Genomic DNA, 25,131 nt, shown 5'->3' on the forward strand with positions numbered 1-25,131 from the left:
TAGCATGTTGTGTGCTACACAACATCTGTCTAAGCCATGGCATAGAGCTAGGAGAAGACGAAATGCGCATGGACCAAGATGACCACCCTCCCATCCCAGCTGGCTGGAACACGCACATCACTGCGCTGAGAAGACGGGAGCTGATTCACCAACTATACCAACAGTATAAGAATAAATGCACACATGTTCAAATTTTCTTCAGAATGTTTTATTTAGGCACGTTTGTTATAAGAACCCTCACTAGCGACAGAGTTCGGCAACAACTTCACTAACAGAGTCATTCAAGTCCCTTTGTGAATGAGAAGAGGAAGCGAGTCTTTTATTTTGGTCTTCCAATGTCAAAAGTTTTCGTTTTTCCCTCCAGTTTCATTTCAGTCGTAGTGTTGGTGCGATCCACGAGTATTTAAAGTTGCGGCTGGGGTAGCTTCATTGCAGACAAAAGAGCAGTTTAAAGGAATAGTTGGTTTAAGTTATAAGTTTGCATTATTATTCATAAGTTAGCATTATTAGTTTCGTGCAGCTTACCACAAGTATCTAGGCTAATCACCAGGAAATCACCAATACATCGACATCGTGTTTGGACTTTTTCGTTGTTCATTATGCCATACCGGAGGCCCAGATGAAAATGAAAATTACAGATGAGTTAATAAAGAAGAAGTATTTTTGTGCTTTCAACCTGGAGGATGGAACCGACTGGACTGCCGAACTTTGGAATTGGTATGTATCTGACTGAACTGTTGGCTAGACGATCTTAACAAAATATTACAAGTCTGCCGTTATTTAAATGTATCAAAAATTAAATACATGTTTTAAATAACAACTCGGTTATTTTGAGTATAAATATTTTGAAATGGATTCCAATTAACCTTTGCAAGAACATTGAGATAACTCATATATCAGCTCTACTCACAGCCTCAATGGTACATATACATAGGCCTACAACTCAATTTTATTTATATAGTGCCAAAACAATACAATTGTCTCAAGGCACTTTACAGAGCCTGATCCCCCTATGAGCAAACACAACAGTGACAGATCAAAGAGGCTTTTTAGGCAATCACAGGCAAGCACGATGGCGACAGGGGCAAGGAAAGACTCCCTATTAATCAGGAAGAAACTTTAAGCAGAACCACGGCTGTCACGTCTCTGCTGAGTTCCGCTCCGGCCACGCACCCTTCAGCACACTCATCTACCATTCACACGGTTGCGTCGGAATGCGTTGATCCGGCAATGTTTGAATGGGGTGACGTCATCCTTTGCCGAACTGAATTGTGGCTCTGTCATGGTAAAAAGTGACCGGGTGCCAAAAAGAGCCCGGGTGATGTAATATTGGCTTTCGAACGACTCTTGAGTGACAGTTGCTATACCAACGTTAGCATTACGTCACCCGGGCTCTTTTTGGAAGTCAGACTACCTCAATAACGCGATTTACCCCAGAGCATCTTGCATTATACTTCGCTACCTGAGACCAGCTTGCCTGTATTTTACCTGCAATAAACCATGTGCTTGATGTTTGACTGTCTTAGGAAAGTTGTTGACTCACAAGTTTGTTATAGTGTCAAAGTAAGTAAATTTCAACCGGTTAAATCACAGCTAGCATCTCGTTAGCGATTAGCAATTCCTCCGTTAGCTGGGGCACATTATTTTGCTTAGTGTATAGCTAGCAAGCTAGTATGAACTCTCCCAAGTTTTTCTAAATAGGCCTATGTCAACAAATAATGGTAGATCTTAAATTATTTAAGATGTTAGCAAATGAGCTGGCTGGCTTGCTAAAAAGGTAGAAGAACAAGCACCGTATATTATTTAAGATGTTAGCAAATGAACTGGCTGGCTTGCTAAAAAGATAGATGAACAAGCACCGTATAGTATTTAGGATGTTAGCAAATTAACTTGCTGGCTTGCTTAAAAGGTAGATGAACAAACACCATATATTATTTAAGATGTTATTAAATTAACTGGCTAGCTTGCTTAAAAGGTATATGAACAAGCACCGTACCGTATATTATTTAAGATGTGAGCAAATTAACTGGCTGGCCTGCTAAAAAGGTAGATGAACAAGCACCGTATATTATTTAAGATGTTAGCAAATTAACTGGCTGGCTTGCTAAAAAGATAGATGAACAAGCACCGTATAGTATTTAGGATGTTAGCAAATTAACTTGCTGGCTTGCTTAAAAGGTAGATGAACAAACACCATATATTATTTAAGATGTTATTAAATTAACTGGCTAGCTTGCTTAAAAGGTATATGAACAAGCACCGTACCGTATATTATTTAAGATGTGAGCAAATTAACTGGCTGGCCTGCTAAAAAGGTAGATGAACAAGCACCGTATATTATTTAAGATGTTAGCAAATTAACTGGCTGGCTTGCTAAAACGGTAGATAAACAAGCACCGTATATCAGTATATTTTCTCCTTTTTATAAAAACGAATTTCTACTCTAAACAATTTCAATTGAAATGCAAATGATGATGTAAACGGCTAAAATGGAACACTTTATTTACCGGGTAAAAATGTGTTTAGCCACAATATATAGCAATTCAAAAAGTAGTATTGACTGCAAATGTTGATGTACAGGATACCGGCAGGTGTAGCTAAAACGGAATACTTAATAGTTTTAGGCACAATATTAAGTGACTAACAAGTAGCTGATGGCTTTGGAACGACTCTTGAGACTGAACCAAAAAGTGCCCGGGTTACATAGTGTCCGGGTTACGTAATGCTAAGCTTTGGTATAGCAACTGTCACTCAAGAGTCGTTTGAAAGCCAATATTACATCACCCGGGCACTTTTTGGCACCCGGTCACTTTTTGCCATGACAGCTCCTTTGGGTTCCGTTGGGTTCCGTTGCGTTGCGTTTCATGTGTTGCTTGCAGTAACAGTTGAAAAAACTTTTCGAGAGGCAATGCATGCGTCAGCCAATCAAATTGCCTTTCATGCATAACTGACAGCACAGGCGCTAGCCAATCAGATCGCGTTTATGCTCACCTCTGAAGAGCGGGAAGCTATAAAAAAAAAGAAGATAGCTGACCAAACTCCGTAGGTAGTCGTATTTGTACCTAAAAGTTGTTTGTTTGACTTTTTTTTGCTTAGATTTTTTAAAAGTTACAGAGAAATAGACACTGTACAATGTAAAAACCCCTTTATTGTAACTCAAAAATACGTCTTATAGGATTTGCGAGGTGTCTGAGTCACCTATCTAATGTTAGCATGCTACTACTCACAAGGTAAACAGCTTGCTAGTGGCATGATTGGTTTGTTGACCTGTCAATCTCACTATAACGTCTCTGGTATCAACACAACCCCATGCGCCAGACTCCTCCTCCGCCATCCGTTGGATCAACGCATTCCGACGGAACCGTGTGAATGCTCTGTCACGGCTAGCTCATTCCAAGCTCACACTATATGCGTTGGAATGCGTTGATCAACGGATGACGGATGACTGTCCCTTCCCAGGTCTATCGTGACTTTCTTGTCCGGCTTTGAGCCGTGTATTTCTGTTTGCGCGCCCTCGCGCCGATTAGCCAGAGTTCGACTCTGTTGTTTGTTAAGTTTGTGTCCATTGAAATAAACACTGTTTCACCCGAGACGCCTGTCTGAGCCTGACGTTCACTGACAGTGGCACATAAGGGTCTGGCTTCCAACCTAATGGATATGGTGATGAAGAACAATGTTTCCACAGCCACCAGCATTTGGGAGCAAAGGTCACGCAATAAGAGAGAGGAAATGTGGGTATTAAACATCAATTTGGTAAACAGATATACATTTAGGTAAGAGATACATTTAGGTAAACAATTAACAGTAGGTAATATGGCCACTTAATCAGTATCAGTATCAGGATTGGCATAATATGATATATAAGGAGAGGGAGAGGCTGCTTGGCAAGGTGTATGGGAATTTTGCTTATGTTTAGTTTTGATGAGTTATGTTTAGTTATGATTGGCTGACATGGTGCATGAAGATTTTAGTTAGGATAGCAAGGGTGGCAGGATACACAACATTGCCCAACTGGCTGGCAACAGCCGCAACACACGCCGTATGCCAGGGCTCTTCAATAGGCGGCCCGTGGGCCGGATCCGGCCCTCGAGCTGCTTTGGACTGGCCCCCGGAGTGTGCTCCCGTAGCCTCATTCAGTTCGTGACTATGGCTAATTGTACACTCTCACGTGCAGTGGGTGGCGGTATACACCCGTATAGGTAGTGGTATATTTTTTCCTACTCTGATATATATGGCCAGAAAACCTTTGCCTGTAAGTATTTTCTTAAACAGTTGATCAGTTATTACTTAGAAACATTACTTCTTGTGGAAACCACTTGTAATGAACCGAAGTTTGTTCGAATTGTTTACTTTGATGAATATGCTAATCGCTAGCGCGGTCTCTATGGAATTTCCCCTATAAGTTAGCATTAAGCTAACGTAGTTTCTATCACAGTTAAACATGCAATGCTAAGTGATTGTTTTTAAAAACGAATGTTACGAGATGAGATTACTAAGATTTATTCTGTATGTCTGCTCAGTTTTACAGTGCTTCTTAAGTAAAGGTTTGAAAAGATGTTGTAGTGAAAAACAACTGTTTCCAAATCTTAAATTAAATTTTCAATCAGAGTCAGAAGTCCAGAGTGCGATAAACTGAAGTTTTATTCCATCCTTGCAGACATTTCGTCCAAAACGAGAGTGGTGGTCCATGGAGCAGCTCTAACTAAAAAACCCAATGCATTGACTTTTTATACTCATAATTCGTCACTTTCTGCAAGTCATTATCCTCAACCTCCATCTACACTGACCCAATCAGAATATCCCCTTATATCTCCTCATATTTTATCCACACTTTTGGCCACTCAGAATATTCTCGCTCACCTGTTGCGAGGGAACTTTTGCTTTGAGGGAGGTAGACCCTCCTGCCAATTTTCTTGGTATCACTTTTTTGGAGGCCTGGTCTGACCTTGACTGCCATCATCTTGTGTGTGTGCGTATGTGCAAGTGTGTGTGTGTGTGTGTGTGTGTGTGTGTGTGTGAGTGTATGTGTGTATATGGGTGTGTGTCTGTGTGTGGGTGGGTGTGAGTGAGTGACCCCCCTCCTGACTGCTTGTAACTTTCCACTGGCCTGCACCTGCACCCTGGCCTTCATGATGCTTGACCTTACATGATACCCATCCCTGCACACAGGCCCAATGACAATTGTAGCTGCAATTCTGCTCTATGACCACCACGGCACTGTTTTACAATCATAATTTTCAACAAAGAACTTCAAGCTTCAGACTTTCTCTTGGGGAAACTGTTATCTATCTGCCAAGCCAATTTAGCAGGCTAGAGTGACCTTGCCACAAACACAGAAGCACGTTTGCCAGTTAAATTAATGAAATTCTAAACAACTGATACAGTTCACCTGAACTGAGTGATGCAATTTGAAACACTTTTCCTTGATAGAATACCATGCACTTTTAAGTTGTTGCAATTATATTCAGTTCCATGCACTTTGTTGGTGGAGATACATTTGATTCTGCCTGTCACTCAAATCAGTTTAATCTTTAATATTGAGGATAATGACCAGTAAAGTTGTGTTGGTACATCTATATACAATGAAGTGCATGTTTTTGTTAGTTAATTGCATTTCTCCAATTGTCTGTTAATATGGCTTGGTTATTGCTCACCTGGTTTGATTTTTGAATCCTTGGGCCTCTTAGGCATATGTTGTTAAACACTTACAAAATAGAATATATTGACTCCTTCAGTATGCTGTTGTAATTTCTTTATTTGTTACCGTGATTACTCATATCCTCCGGCCCCTGACTTTGCCTCAGTTTCAAAAACCGGCCCCAGCTCCAAACTAATTGAAGGGCCCTGCCGTATGCTGTACCTGGGATCTGTAAAGGCCCTCCTACACAGTACAACATGCTCTGTCCGTAGCCCAGTTTGATCTATGTTGGGGATTTGATATGTGTTTAGTTGTGATGAGTTACAGTATGTTTAGTATGTTGGCTGGCTTGGTGCATGGGGATTTTTAGTTATACATGCATAGTAAGGGTGGTAGGATACAGAAATGACACAAATTAATTACAAATGGTTTTATTAGAAATTAATGAAATACAGTTAAATAGCAATTATTAGACAAATAAATCGGCGATACACATCAAAGTACAATTACACATGATATATCATATAATGTAATACAACACAATGTAATATAACATAACGAAGGCTTTTAGTGAGCTTAAAGGTGTCGGGGAGCGACATTGTTTTTTTACCGTGTGAACTTGTAATTTCTATGTATTCTAAGTAAACATTTTTTAAAGAAGATTTTCTTGCCTCACTCGTGTTTCAAGTACTAGTTGCTAGACTGATTTCAAAACTGTGGTACAGAAGACTTGGAACTAAACGGAGTGCCACTACGGGTAAATTCCACCACTGCTGTGTTGCAGTCACTTAATGGTAGGCTATTGGCTACTTTCCCACTACGCCATGTAAGCACACACATACACACACACACACACACACACACTACGCCATGTAAGCACACAAGATTGATTGGAGTGTAGCCTCAACCGTAGATCTGAGTGGGCGGTTTTAAAATGGGGGCACGTCTTCCACGATCAGAGCAAACACGCCAAACGCCAGTAGTCTAACTTCTATGGTTGTTTCACCCTGTACCGGGGGGCAGAGAGCTACAAAGACATTCCAGGATCATTACGTAAAGGCCATTGTCTTTGACAGATGTGTTTACATCTTGTGAAGGGACACTTGTTTTGAAGAGGAAAAGGTAACTCTGAAGTTACTAATATTTAGTAGTGAAACCATAGCCTGACGATGTCATACTCATAATTCTAGTCAGAATATGAGTCTGATACCGCTCCATTGGGCTGTGATTATGGGGCGTGTTTCAACCGAACCAGGAGAAAAAATGCCTCTTCGCTCAATTGGTTACCTACAACCAATCAGAACAACGTAGTATGTGACCAGGGCCAGCTGATGAATTAAAGTTTTACCGGATCCCCTAGGAAGGAAGGCAAAAACATCTTTTCGATTGACAAATGCCTCGATCGCGTTTCTCTGTTCCTCTTTCAAAATTAATGCACTGTCAATGTCTAAATGGACTCGAATCTATACATTTCAGCGGCAGCCATGTTTGTTGAAAACAAATTCAACCCGTGTGTGTGACGTGGTTGATTACGTTACTGTTGATCATCTGTCCATCATCGTATAAAGCCCGCCTTGACAATTTGATTGGTCCGGCTATTTCTGATCGGAGATAGTTTCTCCCCAATGGAGCAACGCCAGACCGAACTTCCCGACTTCAAATGTTGTGGGCGGGGCTAAGTTCGGTCTGGTATCCAGGCTAGTGAAACCACACACACTTTCTGAATGCTAAAATTGCCTATGTATAGCTAACACCTATGTTTACAAGGTGCAGGGTTCAAAATTCTTCGCCCGATATCTTTATCTTTATCTTTTATGTTTTTAGTTAGGTTATAAAGACAAAGACATCAAGGCATGTCAGACTACCTAATAGAGTCTAACAGGCCTTGGTCTCCCAAGTGTTAAGGGCAATTGCATAGTCTGAACATTATGAATCACCAGGCTTTGACACAGATACATAAGCTAATGGGATAGTTTTAGTGACTCATTGTGCATGTTGGTTTTTCGCCAGATGAACACAGCAGTGGCTGCATCAGTGACTGCAGCAGTGAATACAGCATTGGTTCACACCAGACGGGCGATCATGCAGCGAGATCGATTGACACAGAGGAGGAGCTTGGGGCTCTCAGGTGAGCTCTGGTACCCCATGGTGGGATTGTGATAATGATGAAGGCATGTGTGTATGTGTGTGTGTGTGTGTGTATTAGTGTTGGGAGTGTGATAATGATGAAGACATGTGTGTGTGTGTATTAGTGTTGGGAGTGTAATAATGATGAAGACGTGTGTGTGTGTATTAGTGTTGGTCATGAGTGTGATGATGATGAAGGCATGTGTGTGTGTGTGTGTGTGTGTGTGTGTATTAGTGTTGGTCATGAGTGTGATAATGAAGAAGGCATGTGTGTGTGTGTGTGTGTGTGTGTGTGTATTAGTGTTGGTCATGAGTGTGATAATGATGAAGGCATGTGTGTGTGTGTGTGTGTGTGTGTGTGTGTGTGTATTAGTGTTGGTCATGAGTGTGATAATGATGAAAGCATGTGTGTGTGTGTGTGTGTATTAGTGTTGGTCATGAGTGTGATAATGATGAAGGCATGTGTGTTTGTGTGTGTGTGTGTGTGTGTGTGTGTGTGTGTGTATTAGTGTTGGTCATGAGTGTGATAATGATTAAGGCATGTGTGTGTGTGTATTAGTGTTGGTCATGAGTGTGATAATGATGAAAGCGTGTGTGTGTGTGTGTGTGTGTGTGTGTGTGTATTAGTGTTTGTCATGAGTGTGATAATGATGAAGGCATGTGTGTGTGTGTGTGTATTAGTGTTGGTCATGAGTGTGATAATGATGAAGGCATGTGTGTGTGTGTGTGTGTGTGTGTGTTTGTGTGTGTGTGTGTGTGTGTGTGTGTGTGTGTGTGTGTGTGTATTAGTGTTGGTCATGAGTGTGATAATGATGAAAGCGTGTGTGTGTGTGTGTGTATTAGTGTTGGTCATGAGTGTGATAATGATGAAGGCATGTGTGTGTGTGTGTGTGTGTGTGTGTGTGTGTGTTTGTGTGTGTGTGTGTGTGTGTGTGTGTGTGTGTGTGTGTGTGTGTGTGTGTATTAGTGTTGGTCATGAGTGTGATAATGATGAAGGCGATGCTGGATTAACTCTGGTATCTTGGTTGGCAGGGAGGAGGCGGGCCAAGGCGCCACTCTGCTTGTGGGAAACCATGGCAACATCCTCTGGTGAAGTCTTGACGTTCACAGCAGCTGCTTTTCAACATGTTTTACATGCATTGACTTCTTAGAAATAACAGAACTGTGACTTGGTACTCACTTGTGTGTGGAGATGTTAAGGATTTCATCTGTCTGCGTTTTAAGGTTGGAGGTTAAAGTTGACATGGATGTGACCCCAGAGGCGGTTCTCTCTCACGCCTCCCTCACACTGTCACACACTGCGGAGATGGACTGCATCAGAAACTTCCTCCACACATTTCACACACTCAGACGGTCAACACAAAAGTAAACGACAGGATCATTGTTTGTATTTTAAATTTTTTATGAATTAAAATATAATATAAATATGTATATATATATATACAGCTCCGGAAAAAATTAAGAGACCACTTTAAAATGATCAGTTTCTCTGGTTTTCTTATTTATTGGTATGTGTTTGAGCAAAATGGACATTTTTGTTTTATTCTATAGACTACTGACAGCATTTCTACCAAATTTCAAATAAAAATATTGTCATTTAGTGCATTTATTTGCAGAAAAATGACAACTGGTCAAAATAACACAAAAGATGCAGTGTTAACACAAAAGATCACAGCTTTCATGTGTCTTGGCATACTCTCCACCAGTCTTTCACATTGCCGTTGGGTGACTTTATGCCACTCCTGGCGCATAAATGTAAGCAGCTTGGCTTTGTATGATGGCTTGTGACCATCCATCTTCCATCTTATTCCATACAAAGACTGGTGGAGAGTATGCTAAGACACATGAAAGCTGTGATTGTAAATCAAGGTTATTCCACCAAATATTGATTTCTTCCTAAGTTAAACATTAGTATTGTGTTGTTTAAAAAGGGATATGAACTTGTTCCCTTTGCATTATTCGAGATCTGTTATTTTGAACAGTTGTTATTTTTCTGCAAATAAATGCTCTAAATGATAATATTTTTATTTGAAATTTGGTAGAAATGTTGTCAGTAGTTTATAAAATAAAACAAAAATGTCCACACAGAGAAACTGATAATTTTAAAGTGGTCTCTTAATTTTTTCCGGAGCTGTATATATATACTGTATATATATATATTAGGGCTGTCAACGTTAACGCGTTAATCTATGCGATTAATGCGGCCGCGATTAACGCAATAAAATATTTTAACGCGATTAACGCATTTTTTTTTTTTAAATGCCTTTTTTTTGGATAGGACATGAAGTTATGACAGGAAGCGAGGCGGAGAAGAGGTGGGGAGAGGATTGGGAAATTACACTAGGCCAGACTTGAACCTGTGTCCCCTCGGGCAATGTAGCCCGTAAGTAGGGGGCTTGGCCTACCATTTTATGGGAGCGATGAGGGACAGGTGGGGCTTGAATAGCCCCCCCTTGTTCAAAGTGGGGAATGACAGAAAAAGTTTGAGAACCACTGCGGTAGTTGAAGATGGAGAGAGCTGAGGGATTGTTGGGCGGAAAGTCTCTGTTTAAGAGCCAAAATGACGGAACAATCGACAAAACTAAAGTTGTATGTAGCATTTGTCAAGCTGAATTTAGCTATCACCTTAATGCAAAGCACCCGACAGAAAGCAGTCCCAGGTTAGATGATCGCCAACCCATACTCAACGACTTCTCTAGGAAAATAACTAGACCAGTCCGTGAAAAGGTTACCATTTGGGTTGCCAGTGACTGTCGGCCCATCAACATAGTTGAGGACAGTGGGCTGATTGAGGTGATTTGAATTGCTTGAGGGGAAATTCTTACGATTTACCGTCGAGGGGCGCTGTCATGGTAAAAGGTGTCCGGGCAACAGAAGGGGTCCGGGCGACGTCATAATGGCTTTCGAACGACTCTTGAGTGACAGTTGCTATACCAACTCTAGCATTACATAACCCGGACCCCTTTTGGCTATCAGTCAGTGAGTCTCAAGAGTCGTTCGAAAGCCATCAGCTACTTTTTAATCGCTTAATATTGTGCCTAAACGGACACTACGTAACCCAGACGCCTTTTGGCTATCAGTCAGTGAGTCGTTCGAAAGACATCAGCTACTTTTTAGTCGCTTAAGATTGTTGCACAACGGGGGAATTGCTAATCGCTAACGAGATGCTAGTGGCTAAACCTATGTGCTTACTTACAGTAGACTGGCAGCCAATATTAAGCGACTAAAAAGCAGCTGATGGCTTTCGAACAACTCTTGAGACTATCTGACTGATAGCCAAAAAGTGTCCGGGTTACATAGTGTCCTTTTAGGCACAATATTAAGAGACTAAGCTGTAGTTTTAGCTACACCTGCCTTGCAGGTTTCCTGTAGCAAATTTGAACAGGTTTCGCGGCTAGCATCTCGTTAGCGATTATCAATTACTCCGTTGTGCTCTACAGTTAAAGGTGCGATTAATCGCGATTAATTAATTTCAAAATGTGCGATTAATTAGTTCATTTTTTTGTATCGTTTGACAGCCCTAATATATATATATATGTGTGTGTGTGTGTGTGTCTGTGTGTGTGAGTATGTGTCTGTGTGTGTGTGTGTGTGTGTGTGTGTGTGTGTGTGAGTGTGTGTGTGTGTGTGTGTGCGTGTGCGTGTGCGTGTGCGTGTGCGTGCGCGTGCGTGTGCGTGTGCGTGTGCGTGTGCGTGTGCGTGTGTGTCTGTGAGTGTGTGTGTGTGTGTGTGTGAGTGTGTGTGTGTGTGTGTGTGTGTGTGTGTGTGTGTGTGTGTGTGTGTGTGTGTGTGTGTGTGTGTGTGTGTGTGTGTGTGTGTGTGTGTGTGTGTGTGTGTATGTTACTGTAGTCATCCTGCTGCTCTGTTCTCCTCCCTGCGCCGTCTCTCTGGCCTGGAGCACTTGGTGCTGGGCGTGAGCTGCCTGACGGTCCGCTGGGTCACTGAGGCCTTAGACTTCATCCAGAACTGTCCCTCTACGAGCAAACCTCTTAAGCTGCAGTAAGATCTCCTCCTTTATTTCTAGTTTCAGGCTTTTTGTATCCCTGTCTTCCTGACTTACAGAGCACATATGTGTTTGTGTTTACTGTGCACATATGTGTTTGTGTTTACCGTGCACATACAGTATGTGTTTGTGTGTACTGTGCACATATATGTTTGTGTTTACTGTGCACATACGTGTTTGTGTTTACTGTGCACATATGCGTTTGTTTACTGTGCACATATGTGTTTGTGTTTACTGTGCACATGTGCGTTTGTGTTTACTGTGCACATATGTGTTTGTGTTTACTGTGCACATATGTGTTTGTGTTTACTGTGCACATATGTGTTTGTGTTTACTGTGCACATATGTGTTTGTGTTTACTGTGCTCAGATGTGTTTGTGTTTACTGGTCTGCAGGATTGTTGGGTGGAGGAGTAAATCAAAGGAGAGTCTTTGTTCAGCAGTGTGTTTGACAAGAGAGGCTAGCAGCCTCAGGTAAGGCTCTGAATCAGCCTTTGACTAGCAGCCTCAGGTAAGGCTCTGAATCAGCCTTTGACTAGCAGCCTCAGGTAAGGCTTTGACTAGCAGCCTCAGGTAAGGCTCTGAATCAGCCTTTGACTAGCAGCCTCAGGTAAGGCTCTGAATCAGCCTTTGACTAGCAGCCTCAGGTAAGGCTTTGACTAGCAGCCTCAGGTAAGGCTCTGAATCAGCCTTGACTAGCAGCCTCAGGTAAGGCTTTGACTAGCAGCCTCAGGTAAGGCTTTGACTAGCAGCCTCAGGTAAGGCTCTGAATCAGCCTTTGACAACACTCCACTTACTGACCTAGCATGCATGCATACACGCCCGCAACCACTGATTAACTGACTGCCACACCTCATCGTAGCTTTGCCTGCTAGTGTTCTGATTAGTTTCTAATAAATATAACAGTGTTAGGGTTTTAACTCGGTGTGAATTAAACAAGATAAATCTAAATCTTGTGTCTTCACACTCAGGTAGTTCAAATAAATCTAAATCTAGTGTCTTCACACTCAGGTAGTTCAAATAAATCTAAATATTGTGTCTTCACACTCAGGTAGTTCAAATAAATCTTAATCTTGTGTCTTCACACTCAGGTAGTTCAAATAAATCTAAATCTTGTGTCTTCACACTCAGGTAGTTCAAATAAATCTAAATCTTGTGTCTTCACACTCAGGTAGATGGTGGTAGAATTGTTGTGTAACATTCAGATTATCCCAGCTGTGGGGATATTCTTTAGCAACCCCACTCTCACTCTCTCTCACTCTCACTCACTCTCACTCTCATTCGTGCTCTCACTCTCCCTCACTCACTCTTACTCCCACTCACTCTCTCTCACTCACTCTCTCGTGCTCTCACTCACTCTCTCGTGCTCTCACTCACTCTCTCGTGCTCTCACTCACTCTCTCGTGCTCTCACTCACTCTCTTGTGCTCTCACTCACTCTCACTCTCTCGTGCTCTCACTCACTCTCACTCTTTCCTACTCCCACTCACTCTCACTCACTCTCGTGCTCTCACTCTCTCTCTCACTCTCACTCGTGCTCTAGTGCTTAATTATGTCTCCACTCTGGTTTCTTTACAGATTGAGTCTTTTAGTTGAGCAGGATCTCAAAGCAGCGGTCTCAGACATCACGCTTACCCTGTCACAGTCACCAGAGAGCCATCCTGGCGTCAACTTTGGTTCATTTCTCCTTGGGCTTCACACATATAGACATTTTGGAGGAAGGTAAGAACTTGAATGCAATAAATTAAAAAGTTTACTCATTGATGACATGTAGTACATGAATAACTGTCTGAGCATGTTCATATGTTTGGTTGTGTGTGTGTGTGTGTGTTTGTGTGTGTGTGTGTGTGTGTGTGTGCGTGCGTCCGTGTGTGTGTTTGCGCGTGTATGTACGTGTTTGCGTGTGCGTGCGTGTGTGTGTTTGCGTGTGTGGTTTGCGTGTGTGTGTACGTGTTTGCGTGTGCGTGTGCGTGTGCGTGTGTGTGTGTGTGTGTGTGTTCATGCACATTTTTGTAGAGGTCAGGTACGTGTAGGCAATCTGCTAGCCTCTCTGCTCCACCTGCCTGGTCTGAAGACAGTTGAGCTGAGGATGAGCTGTCTGTCTGTCGGCTGGGCTGCTTGCATCCTCTGCCTCATCCACCAGTGCGCCAGTGTAGAGCAGCTAAAGTAAGATGTGTCTCACGTCTATCTGTGTTGCTTGTCTGTATATGTCTGTGTTTGCATGCACGGTCAGGTGCATATTCATTGTTTGTGTGAGTGTGTCTGTGTGTGCGCGCACATGTGAATGGATGCTTGCTTGTATATATTGGATACTTAGTATAGCGCTCTCTACTTTTGATATACATTTGACGCCATATATTGTGTGTGTGTGAGTGTGTGTGTGTGTGTTGATTTTGTTGTATCAGTTGTACTTATGCAGATATCAATTCTGGGAAATGGTGTTTCTGATGTGCTAATGGAAGCTGCCTCTGCTCTGTTCTTTCCTGCTCTGCTTGTTGTCAGAGCCACAGAGGAGGAGTGGGGGTCACATGGCAAAGAACAGAGTTTCTGCTCATCCCTCAGTGTCCAGAGAAGATCCGGCAGCCTCAGGTGACCCTCTCTGTCAAGTCCCAGTCACTGAACATCGAAACACATCCGACATCAGCAACGCACATATGCACAACAGTCACACATGCATATGTTCAATACTTTTAACACGTAAGCATTACCTTAAATATAAAAAAGTTAACAGGTTAAAAGTTAACTTAAAAGTAACAGTTAAAACATATTATTTATTTGTTATGGATAGAGGCCTTCCTTGGATGGAGTCTTTCCTTCTACAATTCACAGGTTGCCATGACGACCCTTTGATGGTAATTAGTTTTATACCATATATTGAAGATTCAGTCTTAGGTTTGATCAGTCAGGATTCAGGTTTATTCTTATACAGTGGTGGCCACCAAGGGAGACAAAGCCTGAACGTCCACTCATAGCTTCACCTCAGACTCATCTGACTTGTTCCTTGGGGAACAGTCGGTTAAATACACTGACATTAAGGGGTGTCACCGTCTATTCAAATGGGCCATGCATGCAGGGTTCTTTGTCTCGACCTGGGGGGGAGGTGAGACCAATGTCGCACCTCACTTACCCAGGTCAGAGACAAAGAATATTCACCAAGCAAAGTCCACACATGGCTAGTTAAATCCAAATAAAAGTAACAATTATGACTAGGTATAATATCATTGACTTATTGACTATGGCATATTCTTATGACCTATGCTGGTCCCTTCATTCCCCCTTTTTAAGACTGTATGTCTTAAACATCAGATCATTTAACTATTTTCTTTTTCTTGAGTGAGTGGCTTTGTTCAGTCTTTGTCTCACAAATGTGGCATTCTCTCACGAGGGAATATAACAGAAGTAATACATATATGTACATGGTACCCATTCGGAAAATGCAGTTTACAAGCGGTGAGAACACAGAACAAACTTAATTACACATGTTAACTCTAAGGTAAACTAAGCTAAAATGAAAGGTTAGGATTAAACAATAGTACAGAAGATAACGGATTATGGGAGATACATTATAGTGTCACAACATTTTAAAACATTTCCTTTCTGGTTACTGAGGGGTACATGACATGGAGCATTACTTTATTGTAATGTGGGTTGACGGTAATACGGTTAAGTGTGTGTCTCTGTGTGTGTGTGTTCGTGTGTGTGACTCCAGAATGTGTGTGTCTTTGATGGTGATGGTAATCGTTCCCGATTTTTCCGTGGTCCCTTGGAGTTGATCGTCTATGATGGTTGAAGGTGTGTGTGTCTTGACACTCTGTGTATTGTGTCTTGCCTTTGTTTAAAAGCAAGGGTTGACTTTCCTTTGGGAGGGGGTAGGACGTGTGTGTGTGTTTGTGCGTGTTAGTGTGTGTGTGTGTGTCTGTGACGCTTGGCCTGTCTCAGTTGTTCCCCTCCTGTGGTCTTTGCTCCTTATGGGGTCATTCCACCTATGCATCTCTTAGCATATCAGGAGATTGCCATTTCTTTGAGGTGTCCCCGTCATCTCTTCTTGGTGGTGGTCATCGGTTCAGGTGTTGCGGGGTCCTGTGGATTCCAGAGGTGTTGATCTGGGTTGATGGCTGTGGTCTGAGTTTGTCCTCATTTCGACGTCCTGGCCAGATGCGGCATGGCGTTTGTTTGAAGTTCAAACGATTCTGCTGTTCCTTCATCTGTTGATTTTCTGGAATGGTCCCCCTTTCGACACCTTGGTGAGAAGCTGCTTCCTTTTTTGTCATCGCTATTCTCCATATTCCTAAAAACTGTCTGTAACGAGATCTCAGAAAAAGATAATACCGGCCAACACCTCCATGAGGCAGGAAGCCTGTTAGCATACTCAACACATCAGACAATAGACATTTGGTATTGGGTGTGAAAGACTGCAGACAGCCTAATCTCAGACAAAAGCAGGTTTGCTTAAATCACATCATCCTGTTACCTGCAAGGTCTGGGCATTTGCATCTAGAAGAAAAGGCCACAGACCCATACTAACCCAATAAACAACTGAGAGTTGGGATTTGAAAGAAGCTGAATGTTTGAAAGAAATGGAATGATTGAAAGAAAGAAAACGTTTTTAAATCTCCTTCAATTCAAACAATTTCACTTAAAGACAAAGTCAGTGGTCAAATGTAGGTTAAACAGTCCTGTAAGTTCATTCATTCATTCATACGACGGCTGGCCAGCCTACAGGCATACACACACATTCATTCGCTTGTTCAGGAGACAGGTGTGTCCATCCCTAAGAGAAAGGAATCAATCTGTTAACAGAGTTACAGTTAGTTAGTTAGTTACAAAAGTATCTCATAAAATCCATTTTTATCCAGATTCCAATGGCACTTGAATGCCAAACCATTTAAGGCATTCCTTAATTCATTAATTGCTCCTGGATCATTTGATGAAGTCAGAAATTCAGCAGCTAAACCTGTTTTGAGAAAAAAAACACATTTTGCAGTTATCATCTTATTAAGGTCAATTCTCTCTGAAGCTCAACACCTCCCCCTTTTGATCTAACAGCAGTCGTCTGCTGCTGTGAGATCACGTACGGTTTCCGAAAAAAAAAAAAAAACATCTTATTTTCCATGTACCTTAAACCCATACACTAAGGATGCACTTTGTTCTGTTAAAAATATGCTTACAATTATTCATAATTGTAACACTTCATACAATGATTTTAGCATGGGTTAAGAAAATCAATGTGTAGGCAAAACAAAAAATGTTTAAAGTCTCCACTCCTGCTATGTGGCTTTGGTGTGGTTCACTTCAGCTTAATGGGCCATCAAGGTCACAGGCGCGGCTGTGCCTGAAGTGTGAATTAAGTGGTATGCGTGAGAGCTTTCTGTAACTATTGTGTGAACAGACACAGTTTAACATTTAGCAGTCTAACATCTGACTTTATCAAAAGCATTGTGAAATCTGGACTTAAAAGAATCTTATGTCTTGAATCATGACTGGTCAAATCCAAGAACTGAATCTCCACAATCTAATGTAAATAATTTACAAATTGACTTAGAACAATTTCTAAATTCAAATATTAAAATAAACCACTGTAGATCCTTTTTCCAAACACCCGTTATGACCACAAAACACTTCTATTCTCTTGGGAATAATAGCGGCAAAACTAGATTTGTGGAACAAATGTACAACCCCAGCTCAGACTGTGTTGCACCAGATGCCCGTGAAGACTTTTTTTTTAGCCTGAATGGAACTTTTAGTAAGTCCGTGGAGTGTCTTTCAGGACAGCTCGTGGAGTCTCTTTATAGAGCTCGAATGGAACTTTGGTAAGTCCGTGGAGTGTCTTTCAGAACAGGGGAGAATTACTCCAATTTCTGGCAGAACACTCGAATATGGAGCTTCAAGGAAGCTCGAATTTGTCTATCTCCACACAGGGGGTTGCCTGTTGGAAATGACTAAAATCTATCGTACGTATTTTCCCAAGATTAGGTAAGTTTACTCACCAAAGCGTTGTGTCAAACCGGGGGTGAAAAGGCATCTTACAGCAAACTCGAATCAGCAAATACAAGAGCGTATCTTTCGGTGAGGACCTCCATCTGATGGTAATTAGTTTTATACCATATATTGAAGATTCAGTCTTAGGTTTGATCAGTCAGGATTCAGGTTTATTCTTATACAGTGGTGGCCACCAAGGGAGACAAAGCCTGAACGTCCACTCATAGCTTCACCTCAGACTCATCTGACTTGTTCCTTGGGGAACAGTCGGTTAAATACACTGACATTAAGGGGTGTCACCGTCTATTCAAATGGGCCATGCATGCAGGGTTCTTTGTCTCGACCTGGGGGGGAGGTGAGACCAATGTCGCACCTCACTTACCCAGGTCAGAGACAAAGAATATTCACCAAGCAAAGTCCACACATGGCTAGTTAAATCCAAATAAAAGTAACAATTATGACTAGGTATAATATCATTGACTTATTGACTATGGCATATTCTTATGACCTATGCTGGTCCCTTCACCTTTTTGTTTTCTGTTTGAAGCTGCAATGCTACATGGAGGCACTGAAACCGTTTAGATGTGTGTGTGTGTGTGTATGTGTCCCTCCTCTGAACGCATTGAATCCGTTTAGAAGTTCAGAAACATTTCTTAACCCCCAAATGATACTATAGTCCATGTTGGCTCCGTGAGATTATGTCAAGAGTACAAAGAGATAACAAATGTTTTATTCTTGTTTCATCTTTTCTCAGGCTCGATGTTAATGTTCCCAGACCCACCGCCTCTGATGCAGCAGTGTCAAACATCTCACTCACACTGTCACATTTCTCAGACGTGGCCTCAAGCAGCACTGATTTATGCAACTTTCTTAATGAGTATTACACTATCAGACGACGTACAGAAATGTAAGTGTACCTAAAACCCTTTTTCCAAGCTAGTTATAGCAGTCAGTACTGCTACACCGTATTTGCGCTCTACTCTTAATCTCTAATCAGTTTGTAAACACCATTATCCAGCAGTAGTCAATATTTAATCTAGTAATGCTATGTACCCAATCGCTTTGGTACATTTCTCAAATCAGAAATACAATTCTCGAAACTGTTTGGTCAACCTCCACATGTGCGTGTCTGTGTGTGTGTGTGTGTGTGTGTGTGTGTGTGTGTGTGTGTGTGTGTGTGTGTGTGTGTGTGTGTGTGTGTGTGTGTGTGTGTGTGTGTGTGTGTGTGTGTGTGTGTGTGTGTACGTGTGAGTTTATTTGTTTATGTGTATGTTATATTTTTGTGTATGTTATTGTAGAAGTCCAGAGTGTGCTGCTCTCCTCTCCTCTCTGGCCTCCCTGTCTGGTCTGGAGATCATAGAGATGGAGATGAGCTGCCTGACTGTGAATTGGGCGGCCAGGATCCTGTGCCTTCTCACCAGCTGCCCCAGTCTAAAGGAAGTACAGTAAGAGCTATTTACCTGTCTGTCTGTCCCAGTCTGAAGGAAGTACAGTAAGAGCTATTTACCTGTCTGTCTGTCCCAGTCTGAAGGAAGTACAGTAAGAGCTATTTACCTGTCTGTCTGCCCCAGTCTGAAGGAAGTACACTAAGAGCTATTTACCTGTCTGTCTGCCCCAGTCTAAAGGAAGTACAGTAAGAGCTATTTACCTGTCTGTCTATCTCCAAGGGCTGGATATGTACCATTGAAGCTGTGTGTAGTGCTGATATATGAGTGCTGATATATGAGTGCTGATATGGATGATAAAGCACACCAGTGCTCCAGTACTGTGGCATGTATGGATTATGGTGGTCTTACTGATTGGCTAACTCCAGATGACGTTATGCTCTGATTGGCAGGCTTGTGGAGCTTGAGTGTGAGTGGATGAAATACAGACAGTGGGCGCCTAAAGAGACAGGAAGTAGAGTGGAGAGTCTCTGTTCATCTCTTTCTGTTAAAAAACATGACAGCAGGTGGGGCTCATTATGTGAGCAGTCTCTTGATATTATTGTTGTTATTATTAACTGTTTATAAACACTAAACCATTACAGATAAATTAAAACATAAATAAAGATAAAATGTCCGCTCCACTTTTCAACAATAATGCACTGTTGTTGTGGAAATCAGTTTTTCATTTGGTACCTTGAAATACCTTGTCTGTTTGTTTTACAGTCTGGATATCACACTTGACACAGCACTAAACGCAGTGGGTCTGGATATCACACTTGACACAGACACAGCACGAAACGCAGTGCAGTCACACATCTCGTTCACCCTCTCAACTTCCTCAGAGGTGGAATACACGGACTTAAGAGATTTTCTTCAGAAACTGCTCAACCTGAAGTATTCAACACAGCAGTAAGAGTATTAACATCTATACCAGTCATGCATGTCTTTATGAGTCTTAGCAGTAAGGATATAATGACTAGGATAGTGCACAAATATGCACCTGTAAGATTCGTTGTTAGATATGGACTAAAAGAGCATTTATATGCTACAAAATTATAATCCACATTAATAAGGATGATGTAATTTGATATTTACAGCAATTTACAACTTGATATATTTTTCTCTCCCACATAACAATTTAATTAATACCAGGTTTTTCTTCCAATAAGAAAATGATATAGGATAAATACCAGGATGTCTTTCTGTCTTGCTCTATAGAAGTGAAGAACATCTTGAAAGTCTACGTTCTTTCTTGCACTCTTCACCTGGTGTGGGGGAGGTGGACTTGGATTTCAGATACATCCCTGACCCCTGGGCCACAGCCATCCTCTCCCTCCTCCACACCTCCTCCACTCCAGATGAAACGCAGTAAGACCTTAAGTGTTTGTGTGTCTCTACATCCCTTTGGACTGCTATTTGTTAGATGATGGGAAGCCACGTCCAGCAAAGTAGTAAATTACTAAAACTGACTAGCAAAGTAGAGGAAGTGGGTATTATTACACCTGTCGTGCTATATATGAACTGAAGCTTATATCAAAATGAAGTCACTTTATCTATTTAGCACATTTAAAAAGAACAGGAGTTGTAAATCTAATGCCTAGTAACTCCAGCCCTGTAACTGCAAGATTGTTGTTGCTTAACAACATACTGCCTCTGCAAAGCACACAATAAAAGCAGAGGAAGGTTGGTCAGCACTCAGTAAATGCGTTGTGTCCAGTCAAATTACCCATTTTATTAGTTAGTCAAACTCGATATTCTGTGAGGGACTCTTTTATTTCTGAATTTATTATCATCCCTCAAATGTCACCTAGTATTGGAGCATTCTCAGTATTGTTACTCGCTGACAAATTGCTTGTGTGTTGTAAACTACAACTTAGAGGTGCTATATGCAGGACCTGCTAGATGTCAGCTAGCAAGCTAAATTATTTTTATACTCCACACTCCAAACAGATGTTTGGCAGCATATCACCAGGTTTGTCCTCCCCTAGCTCTTCTCCCTCGTGGGAGTAAAACGTTTGGCCCAGATGGCGGAGGCTAAAGATTACATGTAGAATCCTACAAAAGAGGATATGCTGCAGCTAACTGGTTAGCATGCTAACTTCAGAAGATATCTTAGTCATACATTTAATTTCCATGACATTAGATCAAAAATGTTTATCTTGATTTCTCAATGTTATTCTATTGATATTTTCAGTCATTTATGTTTTAAACTAAAATTGCTACTTATAGCTCCTTTAATATTTTCTTAAAAACAAATATTGCTTCAGAGGATTGATTATAACGACGTCAGTGTTCAACGAGGATGTTTATGCATCTCAGACATCACTCACTGTGTTTCATTGAGTATTGGTGTAAGACTCCTGAGCTGTGCTTTCTCTTCTCTACAGACAGGATCCCCCAGCTGAGCGTCAGAGAAGTTTGAGGAGGAGCTGCCAATCATGTTCAAACATCCCAGACTCCACCCACTGGGATCTGATGGAGCCCTACATCTCCATGGAGACAGGGGTGTCGGTGTACAACCTCAGCTCTCAGGCAGGGAGTTATGAGTGTACAGTGTCGGGTTTGCGCTGGGTGTGTGGTGGTGACGTCACCCTGCAATATCACTTCAGCACTGAGGAGCTGTTCTCTGCCCAGCTGGAGATGTTACAGTACAGACCCATCAGTCCTTTGATGGACATCAAGGTTCTCTCAGGTGAACTGGACGAGATCCATCTGCCCCACTCCCTCTGTGTTGGAGTTTCTGAATATTTTAGGTTAAGTGATGCAGTGAGAGTTCTGCATGGGGATGACAGCGGGGTTTCCCTGGAGAAGTGCGAGCTGATGCGCTTCCATGCCAAGCTTGTCAAGCCCAGCTTCTCTCTGATGGAGGTCCTTGTGAGTCTGGGTGTCCCTGTAAAGACCCACTGCGAGGTGTTGATCTATCAGTCCTACGCAACACCCCTCATTCTAAACACATTTGTTGTGCCGAACGCATCCACAGCGAAGAAAGCCATAGAGGAGAAATGGAAAAGCCTCGGCTTACACATCGAGAAGTCTCCACCCAAGGAATCTTTCTGGATAAATACAAACCTCCACTTATCCACTTCCTGCCTGTCTAGAATCATACCAGAGGAGATCAGTCTAACTTATAACACTTCTCCAGCCTACTTTGAAGTGTGCATTAAAAAGCCAGACGACGAATTTGAAATGGAGCTGATGGTTGCAGAGGTTAGACCGATATGGAAAGCTGCTATTCGAAAGGGAGCCGACTACAAGACGGCCATGCCAACACACTCTGCTGACCAGGGTGGAGCTGTGAGCCTTCCCACAGGTACTGATGTTTTCTCATTGGATGATTTCGTTTTTTTGCTTTTTATTCTGGCAACTTGAACAGACATGTCTGCTTTATTAGTTATGACAAATGTCTGACTAACAGTGCTAATAGATATGTGCTATCTGAGATATGAGGTCAGGCATGGGTGTCATGGGGTCAGGCATGGGTACACGTGTAGAGGTATTTATTTGGGATTAGGCCTGCTTGTGTGGGGACAGCTAGTTTAGTTGGCATATTTGAAACCAAGCCAGCATCTCCAAAGGTCGTGTTCAAGTAGTGGAAGTGCTTCCGAGGGATAGCTTGTGAGCATGGAATCACCGGCAGTGGATTTGGCCACCATTCACAACTAGAATTTGAGCTACAAACATAAATACTCCTGGTCTGAAGTAACCAAGTCACATGTGAGCCTGTGTGTGTGTGTGTGTGTGTGTGTGTGTGTGTGTGTGTGTGTGTGTGTGTGTGTGTGTGTGTGTGTGTGTGTGTGAACTTGTGTGTGTGTGTGTGTGTGTGTGAGCCTGTGTGTGTGTGTGTGTGTGTGTGTGAGCCTGTGTGTGTGTGTGTGTAGGCTATACCATGTAGCCGGTGTTGTCTTCAGTCCTGTAAAGCAGACCCATCTATAATTGGCTAATCTGTCAGAGGGCAAAGTCTCCTATTTGGGACCCCTAGTGGTAGACTGCAGCAGTACATGGTTGTATGAAGGTCTTTGTTTTTCTTGTTCAGTCTTTCTGTTTCTGTCATTAATACAATAAACAAAGAGCCTTGGCCTATGTTTATCTCCACACTTTGGTAGATGCTGAGGTCCTTCCAGTGGCATCCTCAATAATGGGTAAGTGACTGAAATACATTATGAAAAAAAACATCATGTGTCAGTGGTTGTCTTAGAAACCCATCATGTGTCAGTGGTTGTCTTAGAAACCCATCATGTGACAGTTGTTGTCTGAGAAAAACATTTTCTGTTTGTTCTTTAGCACCGTAAACTCACAGAAGTGAGAACTTTTCCATTTATTTAACATAATACATTTTTGAATATTGTACAAATGCACAAATACACACACTATTTCAGCATGGACAATATCGGAGAATCAACTGTAGGCTAAAGAATGTTTGAGAATACAATGAGAGAATTACTCGTTTAGGGATTGAAGGATTGGTCTTTTTATGTGTCGCTTCTAATGTTTCAGCTGAAGGAGCAAGCCTGATGTCTGCACCAGCACTTTCACGTAACCAGGTTCAGGGGGACCTGATTGTAACTAATAATTTTCTAGGTAAGTAGCCTGCCGTTTCCATTCCAATAACCCCTGAAATAATGCAATGTGATTAAATGTATGAGACAAATAGACTTCAGTTATAAATGTAGTAATAGACCCACATTTTTTCTTTCTCTTCTTGTTCATGAAGCACAACCACCTTGAGCAGCATCTTCTAAGGACAATTGAATGGTAAGATATGATTTCAACTGAAAGTGAAAGTTTCTATCTTTATATATATTGTACCTGAAATAATATAATGGAGCTTAAAGCAGCAGTGAGCAGTTTTGGTCTAAAGCTAGCAAGCTGACTACCTAGAAGGTATGCAAAAACCTTGCAAGCTCCACCAACAGCCCAGTTGGGACTGATAATAGCTTGCTAACATGCTAACTGGGGTCTTTTGGGGATCCAGCAGAGGAACAGATGCATTTGCCTATTCCATTGTAGCCTGGCTTTGCCCAAGTTCCTCTGCAGTTCAGCTTGCCTGAAGCTGACACTACTTTGAAGCCAACCAGAGTAACCCTCTCCTTCTCACACATGCAGGTTCCTGCAGGCACCATTGCTACGACTGCTGGCCTCTCGCTCCCAGGGAGCGGCATTCTGGGATTGATCTCGACCACATGAGGGTTTGCTCCCCTTCAGTGCCAGATGCCATGTGGCAAAACACATAGGACATTTAAAGCACTCAAAAGTCAGGTAAAACCCGTAAAACACAAATACTTGCTTATTTGTATATATTTGTATATCTATGATATACAAAGATAGTGACTTGGACCGAGTCATAAACTATTTTAGCTAATCAACCAGTTGCGTCAGGACCATGCAAAGGTAGGGGTGTCATTTCTTTGGCTGCTGAGCCCAAATATCAATAACCATTGAATCGTGGATTGTATGTTTAAATACTGACAATGGAGAGGTTTGGGTTTGTTATTTATGTAACATTGAATGTGTAGGGTACAGTAAGAGTGTTGAATGTGTAGAGTAAGAGTGTTGAATGTGTAGGGTACAGTAAGAGTGTTGAATGTGTAGAGTAAGAGTGTTGAATGTGTAGGGTTCAGTTAGAGTGTTGAATGTGTAGAGTAAGAGTTTTGAATGTGTAGGGTACAGTTAGAGTGTTGAATGTGTAGGGTTCAGTAAGAGTGTTGAATGTGTAGGGTACAGTTAGAGTGTTGAATGTGTAGAGTAAGAGTGTTGAATGTGTAGGGTACAGTAAGAGTGTTGAATGTGTAGAGTAAGAGTGTTGAATGTGTAGGGTTCAGTTAGAGTGTTGAATGTGTAGAGTAAGAGTTTTGAATGTGTAGGGTACAGTTAGAGTGTTGAATGTGTAGGGTTCAGTAAGAGTGTTGAATGTGTAGGGTACAGTTAGAGTGTTGAATGTGTAGAGTAAGAGTGTTGAATG

The 25,131-nt window shown here is 41.9% G+C and overlaps 1 protein-coding gene across 1 annotated transcript; it reads left to right on the forward strand.

Moving 5' to 3' along the window:
* Positions 1 to 244: 244 nt before the first annotated feature.
* LOC116219642 lies at positions 245 to 24,917 on the forward strand. The gene is made up of 19 exons (XM_031563303.2): positions 245 to 717; positions 7,649 to 7,766; positions 8,798 to 8,854; positions 8,990 to 9,130; positions 11,615 to 11,764; positions 12,164 to 12,241; positions 13,345 to 13,488; positions 13,783 to 13,932; positions 14,269 to 14,355; positions 18,500 to 18,652; positions 19,044 to 19,190; positions 19,583 to 19,696; positions 19,896 to 20,081; positions 20,391 to 20,540; positions 21,560 to 22,482; positions 23,276 to 23,311; positions 23,667 to 23,750; positions 23,884 to 23,924; positions 24,276 to 24,917. The coding sequence occupies exons 1-18, from the start codon at positions 684 to 686 to the stop codon at positions 23,895 to 23,897; spliced, it is 2,766 nt and encodes a 921-aa protein (XP_031419163.1). The 5' UTR covers positions 245 to 683; the 3' UTR covers positions 23,898 to 23,924; positions 24,276 to 24,917.
* The last annotated feature ends 214 nt before the right edge of the window (positions 24,918 to 25,131 follow it).

This window comes from Clupea harengus, chromosome 25 (assembly GCF_900700415.2).
Source record: "Clupea harengus chromosome 25, Ch_v2.0.2, whole genome shotgun sequence".
Taxonomy (NCBI): Eukaryota; Metazoa; Chordata; class Actinopteri; order Clupeiformes; family Clupeidae; genus Clupea; species Clupea harengus.

What these genes read in the sequence shown, in the direction of transcription:
- LOC116219642 (XM_031563303.2), top strand. Translation starts at nt 684, where the DNA reads ATGGAACCGACTGGACTGCCGAACTTTGGAATTG. An exon ending in ACTGCCGAACTTTGGAATTG is followed by an intron (nt 718 to 7,648) that starts GTATGTATCTGA and finishes GTTTTTCGCCAG; the next exon opens with ATGAACACAGCAGTGGCTGC. An exon ending in GAGGAGCTTGGGGCTCTCAG is followed by an intron (nt 7,767 to 8,797) that starts GTGAGCTCTGGT and finishes CTTGGTTGGCAG; the next exon opens with GGAGGAGGCGGGCCAAGGCG.